This window comes from Papaver somniferum, chromosome 7, assembly GCF_003573695.1.
Source record: "Papaver somniferum cultivar HN1 chromosome 7, ASM357369v1, whole genome shotgun sequence".
Lineage (NCBI taxonomy): Eukaryota > Viridiplantae > Streptophyta > Magnoliopsida > Ranunculales > Papaveraceae > Papaver > Papaver somniferum.
The window spans coordinates 236,621,699-236,635,356 of record NC_039364.1 but is presented as its reverse complement, the minus strand read 5'-3'; the positions used below and the strand labels follow the sequence as shown (position 1 = coordinate 236,635,356).

The 13,658-nt window shown below is 35.4% G+C and overlaps 1 protein-coding gene across 7 annotated transcripts; it reads left to right on the top strand.

Annotated features, from left to right (window-relative positions):
* The first annotated feature begins 4,615 nt into the window (after window positions 1-4,615).
* On the top strand, window positions 4,616-13,216 carry LOC113299915 (RAF proto-oncogene serine/threonine-protein kinase-like). 7 transcript variants are annotated; one of them, XM_026549029.1, is made up of 17 exons: window positions 4,616-4,772; window positions 4,939-5,317; window positions 5,551-5,771; window positions 7,102-7,495; window positions 7,761-8,190; window positions 8,271-8,469; window positions 8,749-8,808; window positions 8,914-8,954; window positions 9,426-9,494; window positions 10,413-10,513; window positions 10,621-10,699; window positions 10,792-10,890; window positions 11,006-11,074; window positions 11,494-11,543; window positions 11,629-11,710; window positions 12,417-12,511; window positions 12,670-13,216. In XM_026549029.1, the coding sequence occupies exons 3-17, from the start codon at window positions 5,756-5,758 to the stop codon at window positions 12,755-12,757; spliced, it is 1,872 nt and encodes a 623-aa protein (XP_026404814.1). In that variant the 5' UTR covers window positions 4,616-4,772; window positions 4,939-5,317; window positions 5,551-5,755; the 3' UTR covers window positions 12,758-13,216. The 7 variants fall into 7 exon arrangements, 4 of the variants coding, with proteins under 4 accessions (XP_026404814.1, XP_026404812.1, XP_026404810.1 ...); XR_003335249.1 differs by having other exon boundaries at window positions 8,271-8,808; window positions 12,304-12,511; window positions 12,670-12,724; XM_026549027.1 differs by having other exon boundaries at window positions 7,105-7,495; window positions 8,271-8,808.
* The last annotated feature ends 442 nt before the right edge of the window (window positions 13,217-13,658 follow it).

Sequence of the window (13,658 nt, the reverse complement as noted above, 5' to 3'; positions counted from 1 at the left end):
GATTCTGAAACATCAACCCTAATCAACACCACCTCTATCAATCATCAAGGTTCTCAACTGAATAATCATCTCCTCTTGATTTCTTCATCTCAAACTAAAAACCCAACCTCACTTAACAGCAGCAACCCTATCATCATCTTCCCGTGCTCAAACAAACACACTAATATCACATTCGTCTCTAACCAACTAAGTTAACAAGTTTCCTAATAACTACTCACGATATTTAACTCAATCCTCTTAATTGAATTCGACAGAGAAGAAAACGAAGAAGAACAGAAAAAAGAAGAAGAATGAGATGAGAACGAAGAGAGAAGGAAGAAAAGAGAAAATGAATTTCTCTTCGACATGTTTGGGTGATAAGGACAAAGATAAAATGATAAAGGTACCCATCCAAGAGATAAGGGCAGCCAGGGAGGTCTCAAAATTACTATTTTCCCCTTCATACTCATCCGATAATATCTTCTTCGTCCGGTATCCGAATGACACGTTCGAGTAGTCTATTACGCATAACTTTTCGAGACCTATTCAATGATACTAGTTTCGTACCTAGATCGTTGTTAGATTAATTTCTATTAATTAACGTTCATGTTAAACTAATCGAGTTATTAGCGGATAAAACGTCTCTTGATCACATCTAGACCAGTCAAATAGCGTTGGCGAGCTTGAGGGTCTTTACATTCTCCCCACCTTGTATCATTTTCGTCCTCGAAAATCGAATCGCACTTCTTGTCTGCAAAACTCCCAACCTTATAGAGAAAAACTATCTCTCAACCAAATATAAGTATTGCCCATACTTACAAACGCACGAAAGAAAATAACTCATTTTAAATGAGTCAAAACATCAAGGAAATAAACACAAGCCTATTTGGGTTTCTACAACTAAAATCTATAGACTAATTTTCTATTCATAATAAGATTGTCTCTAAGCTCACTATACTGAATTAATTTCTAACAAATAAGTATGTCTAAGTTCTCTGCGCTAAAATTTATAATTTAATATTTAGTAATTTATTAATTTAATGTAATTTTATATTTTTTATACATTTATTCATATAGCTAATTATCCAAATTTATCTTCACGTAAATCTATAATTTCTGATATTTTAACTTACCGTTATTTTTATATATAAATTTTCCAAATATTATTATCTATTATAAATTTGCTATTAACAAAATTATTGAAATATTAATATCAGCAGTGTTAGTATTTTTTATATCTTTATTATTATCGTTATTAGTTTGTTAATAGTCTCGTTGGTACACTAAGTCTTAATTTTTTAAGTATGACTATAATTGATTTTGCCTAATCATATCGAGTCTGTATACTATACGTATCTTATTAAATATTAGTGTTGGTAACTTAATATTATTTCAATTTGAGTCTGCATAAAGTTATAATGTATTCTCATAGTCTTTAATGTAAACTATCTTATTAATACACGAATTTATTTCCTTTCAAGTCCATTTTTTTGTACTAAGCATTCAAATACTATTATTGTTTCTTCTGTGTATTTTTTTAATTTTAATGATCTAGTAAATCGGTTATTGAATTAAAGATAATTTAAGTATAAGATTACTAATCAATTTAGTCTTTTTATTTTACGCAATGTATCTGCACGTTCTTAGGTCTACTCTAATAAATCTTATATTATCTATCTGATTTTCAAAACACAATAACGTATTTATAATTTTATTTAATTTATAGGATCTGACCGTAGATAATTACTAATAATTTTGCGTAGCTACTTGACTCTAATTTCATCATTTTTATCGTCATAAATTTACTAACAAGATTTTACTTAGATAAGGTTCGATAGAATATTATTTTTACTAAGTGTTAATATTACTTTTGTTGTGATCACTAGTGATGTTATTATCATTTATTAGTATTATCACTAAAGGTCGAACTATTTTCTTAACTACTCTTACAACTTAACTTCATATCTACTTTAATAGATTAATGGTTCTAACTACGAGAAAAGGTACTCTATCAGTTTGTAAGTAAGATTAACAGTTAATCTTTATTAATAACGATCGATCTAAAGAATGAACCGGTGGATTATGGATCTCAAGGTATGCGAGGCTTGTCATCAAAAGAGGTGGTAATCGACAACGAACTCTCTTGTATTCATTATTGTCTTACAAATCTATCTTTTGTGAAATTCATGCATATCTTTGTTACTATATGATAGTGTATGCATGTATTATCTATGTGTAATACAAACTAGTTTTCTTTTACATTTTGGGATGGGCTTGGATCTTTAGAAACAACTAATATCTGTGTTTTGGGAGTCTTTACTTATTTTCGAAAAGTGATTCTTTCCATTAACTGGAAAGTGGTTACATTCTTTATTTATTGTTAGCATGAAAGGGAGAAGGTTTCCTTTTGATTGGTGTGTGATGTGGTTGCCCAAAAGTTATATCTATATTTATGCACAAAAGAAGTGAAAATTGATGCCAACTAATAAACTATCTAGGTGTGTACTCGTGTCACCGAATATTACTTTCCCTATTTCTGTACGAGCAACGCATGGCTCATACATGAATGTTTACTGTTCTTTTAAATTACTTTCAAAAGCTATTTTATTATGTTTTGGTGTTTAGAGAGAATGATGTTGAGAATATTATATAAGATTGTTGGATTTACACGTGGGCGGATTGTGGGCTCTTCACTGTGTAAGCACTTCGGTCGAATATAATATTGTTACCATTTGTTTTCTTTGAATACTTGCTATGTAAAGCGCGCGTAGAATAAGGTACTGGTAAGGTACATATCGTTTATGACTTGAGGACGGAAACCTCATGGGCGCTTTAATGATCATTAAAGACTCCGCAACAGTCATGCCTTGCAACTCCGAAGGATTACGTCGCTCAACTATTATTACTGTTGTGAATGTGTGCCGCAAGATTGGTTGGTAGATCTTTATATTTTAGTAAAACTATTATCTTCAGTACAATTTATTATTTTATTTATGCTTTAATTGTTTTCCGTGTTTTAACGGTTTTTCAGTAAAACATGCATTGACTTTAAATCATTTTAGTGATTACTTGAAAGTTAGTTGTTATTTCTGCTGGGCACCCCTTTTAAGGATGATGTGCTCACCCATTCCCACTTTCAGTTTCAGAGACAAATCAAGATGAGCACGTGGCGATGAAAGCTTCGAGGATTTGGTTTCGTTAGTTGGTTAGCTTCCGCTATGTTTATTTTTGTTGTATATTCTATTTGTAAACCAACTCATTATTAAATATGTATCACTTGAGAGGACTTCTTGTATTTATTTCAGAGAGGATTTAGATTCGGGTTAATCTTTGTTTAGAAATTCTTTCTTAATGTTTAAGTAGATGTTTTAGATCATTAGTGCCTCATTTTATAGTTAATCTCTTGGATTAATCAGCTGCTAGCTTAGGGGGAGCTACATAGACGAAGAATAAATTGGTATCCTCAGCAGTCAGCACTTAACCTGCGTGACTATAAACACTAGGGTTAGTTGATTAAAATCGTTTTCAATTTCTAGGGTTTTAAAACAGAAACAAAATTGAAAGCGAAAAGATTAGAGAGTCGATTTACCTTTTGTGTAGTGACTAGTAACTAGTAAGACTTGATGATGATGATGATGGTGATTGCATAGTTCATAGAAATCAAATTAGATGAAGAATTGAAGAGACTGCTCTTCAGAGAGAAAAAAACGAAGAAGAAAGAAAAATAAGAGTGAAAGAGTTTCTCAGAGATTAGATAATATTAAGGTTCCCTAAACAAAATGGACGGATATGATTAAAAATTATAAAGAACTCAACAACTCTAATTAACCGGGACATTTGGTCCGGTATAGGCCGATCCTCCTCCCAGAACCGGTGCTTGTACCGGTATAGGCCGGTTCTTAATCTTCTGTCCCGGTTACTCCGGTACTGGTTCGATTCCGGTCCGATATTTCCGGTTCCAGTCCGGTCCAGGTCATCTCAACCGGTTCTTGTGCAGCCCTGATGAGTTTTGCTCAAACAAGGAAAGTTGATGGAATGGAGGAGTTTTCATGAAAGGCGTATTTGCTTTCACTCAGCAGTTCCTAGTATGCACAACACCAATGACCACTTGTCACAAGTCGCTATTATTCACTCTGACTACTTCTTCATCAACAACTAATTTTTATTCTACACCACCTGCGAGTACAACACCTATTGAGTGCTTATTCTACACCTGCAACTACTTTTGCTGCTGTCTAATAACTCCTGCTGCTGTCAATGTATATTAGAAGGTGCTACGAGATGCTTCTACACTAATCAGGATTGTTACTCCTCATGTTTCTTTTATATCATATCCTACTCTCTTACTTCTCATGCTACTACCACTGAGGTTTACTGCCTGAATCTACATCGAGTTCTGTTAGTGTGTATTGTGCCTGATTGTCATATAAGAGCGCAATCTCAAGTCGTCTTTACAACCCACTTGAGATTGAGGGAGGGTAATAGAATAGAGTTCTGTCAGTGTGTGTATTGTGCGTGTATGTCATGTGAGAGTGTGTATCACACGTGAGAATTGTATGAGTGAATTGAGTTGAGAGAGAGAGCTTTATTTTCTCGTCTCTGTCCTGTAAACATCTTATCTTTCTCTTAATCAATCTTTGATTCAAACCGTATCAGTAAACATGTAGACATTCCCACCAAAATTAGAGTTTTCTCACTGCTCAGTGTAGTAGTCAACAAACAGAAATGCATAGTTGCGACGAACAATTTCATCCCAAAACAACTCATCAACATCACCAGAAAATTTCTCACAGGTAAATCTTATACCTTAATTTCACTTATTAACAGAATCCCTTGATCTTATATCCCTTAGGTAGGTAAATTTTGCATATGGTAGGGTTTCTGAGTTGATTTTTCTAGGGTTTTGAGATGATTTTTAAGGTTTTCTAGGGCTTCTGATTTTTTTTTTTGGTAATCCAGAGATGATAATGAACATCTTGATTGAGTGTTTGGTGGTTGAGAAACTCTAATACGGGATACGAAAAACCCAACATTATAACAGCACTGGTTGCGGTATGACGATTTACTCCAACAAAAGTATGATTTGAGACTTTGCCCTTTTTGTTGGAGTAATCATGATGGACAATTGAGGCTGTTAAGATTACTTACTGATGATGCAGTACAGACATTCAATTCAATTGGGTCTTTACCTAAATCTGATGGGTTGCTTAGAACCTATGTGGGCAAAAAATGGATTAGTGGTCATTCTGCTCAAACTTTGAACTCAAGATGTATGAAGTTATGTTTGGTGTATAGACAACTCAAGTTCGTTGCTCTTGTTGTTTATTTGGATACAAAGGTATTCTTTCTTTATTTATCTTGAATGAATTTGCGGATGGAATCTGTCTTTGTACATAGTACTGTTAAGATGGAGCAAAGACTTTAAGCGTAAATTTCTTTTGAATCATGACTCAAACCATTCAGATGGTTAGAAACACAATGCACCGTTATTATGATATTCTATATCAGAATGCTATCCAACTTGCAGATGAATGAGTGCTATCTGATTCGAGCTTTAAATTCGTTTTACAGGGGTTGCAAGACGTGAAGAATAAGCTCCATGAAATATACAGTGTTTCTTCTATACTGCAAAACTGAGTATTTGGTTTTCATTTTGCTACCTGCCTGAGTTCCTGTAAGGTGTATGTATTTGGAAATGTAAATCAGGACATGCCTCTCTGTATAAGTTGTTTGATGATGCAGTTTCACCTTTGGAAGAGAGAAAATTGGATCGCTTATGCTTGCAGACCAAGGTATGTGATTTTTCCATTCATTGCTCTCTTAGATATCTAGGTTTAATAATTTTTTTTTTGAATTACTGTTTCGTAAACTTGTTTGTGTATAAAATTTAGCGGTCAGATAAGAAATTAAGATGCTGTTGTTCAATATTGTAGTTTATTTGAATGAATTATTGCGGCCAAACACTTTCAGTGCGGATAGTTTATTGTAATATAAGTATACACTCTCAGAATATGTTGGTTTTCTTCCATGATGGAGCAGCAGTGTTTGATACAAAATATTCTGTTATTTGACAATTTCATTAAATGACGCGTCATAGATGAATGTAGGTGATGGGAGGACACATGTGTGACATGCATATTTGTTACTTCATTCCTGTTGTTTTTTTGTTTTTCCCTATACCTGTAAGTTTTAGTGTCATTAATATTCGAATTGCCATTGAACAAATATAGGATTTTTTCTTAACTCAGAACTATAGAAATAGAATTTATGGTGCTGTCTACTACAGGGTTCATGCAACTGGAAAAACTTTGCTTCCAGGATATAGAATGGTTTAAGCTGAAATGTTGAGCTTCTTTAGCATACATAGTCTATGTACTCTAAGCTGTGCAGGTGGTCTTTTCTATTAAACAAATAATAACTGTAAATATCTCTAACAGTATTCTAGTCTCACTGACTGCTATCGTTTTGTCTCCTTTTATGTATTACATTTTTTTTTTTTGCTTATCTTGTGGCACTTGGCAGTTGTGTCCTTTTAAAAGATATGTATCCATTTCTAAAGTTATTTTCATTTTTAGTTGGCGAATCTTCATCTGTGGCTGAATGACCTATTCAAAAGACACTGTCTGACATTTGTTTTGGAAGAAATGTCTTTCTAGAGATATCCATAAAATAAAATAAGTAACATATAGATGACAAAAACGAAATAAGAGTTGAGACAAAATAAGAAACATATAGATGACAAAAACAAAATAAGAGCTGTGACAAAATAAGTATCCATAAAACAAATACAGAAGTTACATGTAGATGACAAAAAACTAAAGAGATAAGGGTTAACATTTGAAAAGATCAATTACTGAAAGGGCAACACCTGAGAAAGACAGAATGGGTAAATTATAGATGATAAAGCTCATTGATTACCACATAAATAACATGTAGAAGTAGAAGAAAAAATATTGTGACCCCTACTAAGTTACCTCACAAGGCCTTTCAGTCTCAGAGCTACTGGAATCTCTGTACATTGTGTTTCTCAAAACATATATATACCTAAAACTGTTCTTTTCTTATTATCTATCTAAAGTTTCTTTTATAGAGTTTTTACTAACCTTATGGGGACCACATTAGCAGAGGAATTGTTGCAGAAGATCCAAGAGCTTGAAGCTGCAGATGGCAAGCTTAGACAAGAAATGTTGGAACTAATTCTTCGTGGAAGCTTTACAGGCTGCGGAAGCGGTTCTGCAGATAAATTGGCTTATAGTGACCAGAAATGTCACTCGAGTTCGACTTTGGGACCAAGATTGGCCAGTTCAAGGAAAATAGGTGGTAGTGAAGGTTACAGCGGAATGGCAGGGTATGCGGCAAGCCCAAATTCCTTAGGATTGAGAGAGATTAGTAGTGCTGATCCTTTAAACCCCAGAACAGACAGTTTAAATTTGATGGAGAAGCATTCTTTGAATATCCTGCAGTCAATGGGCCAGGCGGTTCATTTTCATGATCACAATTATGTGATTCATTACTGGTGACGTTTTATACTTCCTGCCTTTTCTATTTTTGTTTTTATTTTTATATATTTTCTTGAGAGTTGTGATTATGCTACTAGAGCTTTCAACTTTCTCCTAAAATCATGTTATGCCAAGTAGACGCTAGTAAGAATTATTTGGCTGAAGCTGTGATTTAACTGGTAATGGAACGCTACACTACAATTCTCTACTTGTTTATGTATTCATAGTGATTCTTTTAATGTATCATTTCGTTTTGCTTAATTATTTTGAATATTGTTACAGGAATTGTGCTGCTGAGCACCTTTATGGATATTCTGCATCAGAAGCGCTTGGTCGGTGTACCCTTGGCTTCATTATTGAGGAACAACACTTTGAGGAAGCACATGAAATTGGAAGAAGGAATGCCATTGGGCTATGCTACACTGGGCAGTTTCCTGTCAGGAATAAACAAGGGAGACGGTTTCAAGTCATTGTTACCATTAACCCGTTATATGATGATAATGGTGATTCCATTGGGGTTGCCTGTGTATCATGTGATTCCCAGCCCTTTCGAAATTTTGCTCCAACTTTCTCTAGTACAAGTCCTTCACCGGAGGACGCCAAAACTAGTGCCAGTCAGATGCCTAGAAGTGGTTCCACAACAACCACACCTTGTTTTCACTCTCAGGAGAAACTTCTGCAAGTTGTGGTTAGCTCAAAAATATGGAAGCTGGTAAGCACAAATCTCTTGAATTGTGTCTTTCTTGTCTCTTTTATGGCAGTCTCTTTTTGATTAATTGAATTGCGAAACAGGCATCAAGAATGACCAAAATATTGTTCTCAAAATTGATACCCCGTGTGGAAACCGAGAAACATGAGATCCTGCATGGGGAGAGCTCATATGTTCACCCTCCAGGTTTCGGACAAACTACTTTTTTGAACCAATGGGATGGTACCATACAGGAAGTATCCACATTAAAATCCCTTGGAGATTCACATGACAAGGGTGAAGGTAAGATTGTCCACGAGATGATGACTTGCTTTGCGAATGAGATGCCAAATGTATGGAATGGAACCGGGCAACATAAGTTGGTAACAAGGATTCCCACCCCCAATGGTATCTTGTATAATCACCAGAGTAGTACTTGGACTGAAACCCAAATTGTTCCATGTAGCCAATTTGGTGGAACCGAAGCCTCTGGTTCCCCATTTTCCTCTTTTGGCATCGCAAGCAATGTGGACATTAGTAGTAACAATTTATGTTCTCTTCATAACTTTGATATGGATGCAGACTTTTTGAATGATGATATCCCTTGGGGAGACTTGACACTTGGTGAACAGATAGGGCAGGGTACTAAACATGTTCATTATTGTCATTTCTCTTTTTCCTCACATTTTGCCTTCTCCATTATGACTGTTCTTGTTCTGATATTTAGTTTTTGTATATGGGTTTCAGGTTCATATGCAACTGTGTATCGTGGCCTATGGTGTGGCTTGGTATGGTTACCATTTCTTCAATTTCTTCTGAAACACTTAATCTGTTGAGCAAAGTTTTGCATCTTGCAAATGGGCTTAATTTAAGCATCCATATGTCTCACAGTATCGCCATTTGTGACTGTCTTTCATCTTATTTAATCATTAGTATCTTGAGTAGGTTGACGGAGATTAGACCTGGAAAAACCTGACCTTAAAACTTTCCACCACACTTTACCTTGTTCCATGATTAACTAGTAAATTTACATAGTAGAATCGACCAATGTTTTACCCCTGGGTTATCAACCCTGTCCTGGTAGGGTGGATCATGACTTACCTTGTTTTGTTTTTCTATTATAGTAAGCTGATATATATACGAGCCAGCTTCAGGATTTTTCCATTCATAGCTCTAGAACCTGGCGGACACTAGTAAGAAGATTTTGAGCTGTTCATTTTTTATGATGTTAACATGCAATCATTTGTACTATCTTGAAGGATGTCGCGGTGAAGGTATTCCTCAAATTTGAAAATTTGGATGGCTTTTTAAGTTGCTTCAGACAAGAGGTAGGCATCAAACTTAAGCTAAGGTTTATCTTACAAGAGATTTGTTAGAATAATAGTTCCTTAAAACTGTGTCCACAGCTATATTATGAAAAGCAGAAAAGCACGTTTATGTGTCCTCCAACCCTGCACTTTAGACTTGATGGACCAGTACATGATCAAAAACTCTAGTTCACTTTGATTAGGATAGTCACTGATTCGGTTTTGTTAGAGCTAAGCATGGTTTGCCGCTGAACCATAAAAAATTGACATTCCTTCGCGAGCAACAGATCCATTTGGTGTTTGGAATATATAATAAACTACAAAAGCTATCAGGTGTAGCAGTAAGAAACAACTGCAGGTGGGCATCCATTTAAAATTGTACACTTAAATCTAACGGCACACAATAGTAGACTATAGAGATCTATGCAGCCACATAAGCAATGCAAATGCCATTTCCATAATAATAAAACTAATATGTACGATTATTTTCAAGTTAAAACTTAAAACTGTATGAGCGTGCAAAGCGATAAAAGGTATACCAAACCAATCACTTGTACAAAATTGATTTTTCATAATCTTAACTAAGAGACAACCTTTTGATCTCAAGGGAGATCCCTTGTGTCAACTGTACTAGGAGGCAACTTTACGATATCAAGAGAGATCTGTTATATGTTAACATAGAGACTCTTACAGAGCACATGTATAAAAGAGCAAACAGAATATAGACTATCTGATATGCAAATTGAAGAACTTGGTTATAAAGATGAGCAAAAATTGAATGCTCCAGCATATACTTGAACGCTGTAGAACACCAATGGCTCTGCAAGCATATAAGTGTGTTACGGCCCCTGTTCTTTGGATCCTTCCAGTAATGAATTTTCGATGGAACCAAAAAATACTATACAACTAATGCAAACTTAATGTTGCTTTTTTACGTAGGTATTACTCATGAAGAGACTCCGACATCCGAATCTGCTACTCTTTATGGGGGCAGTAACTTCACCTCACCATCTGTGCATTGTCACCGAGTACCTCCCACGGTTCATTTTTCACTCTTTACCTTTGTAAAAATGTCTACTTCTGAAGAAATTTGCTTTATTATAAAAAAGAAAAACATTTCTGTAAATTAACCAAAATTGGTTGGCAGTGGAAGTCTGTTTCAGTTGCTTCGGTGTAACTTTGTTACGTTGGATTGGAGGAAGCGTGTTAACATGGCTTTAGACGTCGTGAGTGCTCTTCTTGGTCAAAACATCTAGGGAGTTTATTATTCGTGTGAATTGATTATGCAATATATTTCCATGCTTCGCCCCTTGTGTAGGCTCGAGGTATGAACTATCTTCATCATTGTAACCCTCCAATTGTTCATCGTGATTTGAAGTCCTCAAATCTGCTGGTTGACAATAACTGGACTGTGAAGGTGAGCAGCCTTTTTCTCCCTTTTCTTACATTTTCTTTTTTGTTTTTATAATGCACGTAACTAAAACTGAGAAAAAAATGTTTGTAATTCATATGTATATTTGTTCCACTACTAGGTTGGTGATTTTGGTCTCTCGCGGCTCAAACATGCAACCTTTCTTATAACAAAGAAGGGGATGGGGACGGTAATACTTGCATAATATTTCCTTCAGTTCATTGCACTTTGTGGTTTTACTTGAGTTGGTTTCTGTTATCTAGTTAGTCTTATATTCCCTCCGTCCCTAATTAGATGACCTAGTCGTAGTTTGCACAATTTTTAAGACAAGGATGTTAGTAAAACTTAGAAATGATTTATCTCTTAAACTATATCACGGTTTTTCGTAAACTTTATACCGTTGAAAAGCATTTTAAAACACCTACGTAACGAATATAAACATAACTATCAAATTATACATATTTCTTATAGTAACAAAAATAGGTCATCTATTTATGGGACAAAACTTAAAACCAAGTAGGTCATCTAATTAGGGACGGAGGGAGTATTATATGGGATTGTTTATTGGGTTATTTATTTGGCCATGCTTTGCCACTATCTTCCCTGCAGCCACAATGGATGGCTCCAGAGGTTATGCGTAATGAGCCAGTGAATGAGAAGTATGTTTGAACCTTTCCAAGTTTTTTGTGAATGGTCCCATTATTCATGCTCAACAAACTTTCACATGTGTGAGAAACTTTTTAGGTCTGATGTATATAGCTTTGGAGTTGTTTTGTGGGAGCTTGCCACACTGAAAATCCCTTGGTATGACCTTACACCCATGCAGGTACACTCTTGCTCAACCTGATTACAGGTCCATGTTAGAAATTCAGCTCCTTGACATGATTACTTAACTTCTGTGCATGATTCCTATTTCAGTTTGTGGTGGAATTAAACTTAATACCTAGGATTAACTTGTTAATTTAGACTCTTCTACCTCTATGCTTAGTTGCTTGAAGAAACTGTAGATTTACGCAAAATGCTTGAATAGGGTCCATGTCCTGCTTGACATGCTCTCCAACCTTGACATTACTAATTAGAGAGGCCTCATCGTGGGCATGTTTAACATGTATGCCACCGTGCGTTAACCAAAATAACTTTGCTTAAGTATATAGTAATGCTCTAGTTATACATTTGTGTGGTTTAACTTTAACTAATAATGATCCAGAGACAACGCCAACACATGTAACTTTGCACGGACTTTTAATCTTCTTAGAGGGCCATATGTGTAGAGATTTTTTTGGTGATGTTTTCTTTTTTAAATTATTGGTTGGGTCTGCGATGCATTCACTTCTATATATGCTAATGTGATAAGTAAAATAAGAGTATTTGAGAAAATGTACAACACTAAATTGTTGTTGTATAATTATCATGAAACAGCAAAACAAAGGAAAAATGCATTTTCCTACTGCAACGGCAAAACTTAGTTTGTTAGATGTTTTGTGGCATTGAAGAATACAAGCTCATTCAAGTAATGGAGGTGACTTCTGCAGGTGATTGCAGCTGTAGGATACATGGAACGACATATTGAGATTCCAGAAGACATGAACCCACAATGGGCTTCTTTAATTGCGAGTTGCTGGCAAAGGTAATTATCTTATAACATGCTTTTTCTTTTTGGTAGTAGTTGGATATTTAGGCTATACTGCACAGAACTAAAATTTACTCTGACGAGTAACAAAAATTGGTATTTTGATATTCCTGTGTCCCATCCATTATATACTTTTTCACAAATTGTCAATTCAGCGAACCTGAACGGCGACCAACGTTCGAAACACTGCTTGAAGAGTTGGAGGTCCTACAGAGTGCAGAGACACTTTCATTCAAAGCCTAGTGATTCCCTCTGATTTGTCCACGTGAAAGATGCTGTCTATATCTTGGTCCAGGACAAACCTGTTTCGGTTACACCAACTTTTACTTGTAATATTGTGTCTGAGCATTGACCTTTCTTATGAAGAAGACAAACTGATATTAGCGTCCAAAATACCTAATTAGGTTAAACCTCGTAAATTGAGTTTGGGATGGCTTTCAAAAACGGTGAAAATAGGGATATGAATAACTTAAATGTGAGGACAGAATTTGTAATCAACAAGACGAAGTCAGAAGAGGAAAGATAATATGCGAGTTTTGAGTCCAGCTGGGCATTTCTTAATGGCCTCTCAGTCAGGGCATTATGTATGTTAAACTAGCAATTATAAGTGTACAAAACTGCAGTATGTGAAGGAAGATTAGGAAGCCAAGGTGTTACTGGATTCTAGCAAGAACAATACAATAATTTCTCTTGCTTCTTTTTGATTTTTTTTTTTTTTTTTTGAAAACAATCAAGTGCACCTTCTTTTTAATCGATAATTTCTCAGTCCGACACGTTGGTTAATTGATCTCCAAACATGAATATACGTGAAGGAAAAATATAAGAAAAGATCAAGCAAACTAATAAAACAGGTAGAGAAGTTCAAATTGAGATGCATGAATTTATGTTATACCAGCCATAGCGATAGGCAGTATGTTACCTGAGTCGTGATATCCCGCACGACAATGGACGGTACTGGGGGTGGCTTAGGGGTGCTCCAGCCACCCCCAAATCTCTAAAAATGACCTAAAAAACATTTTTTCATGTATGTTTTTTTGGAAAAAAAGATAATAGCCCCCTAGAACTTGAAGGTTTAGCTCATAGTGTCATTTTAGCCCACCTAGACTTACAATTCTGCTTCCGTCGCTGCGCACGACAGTGCGGG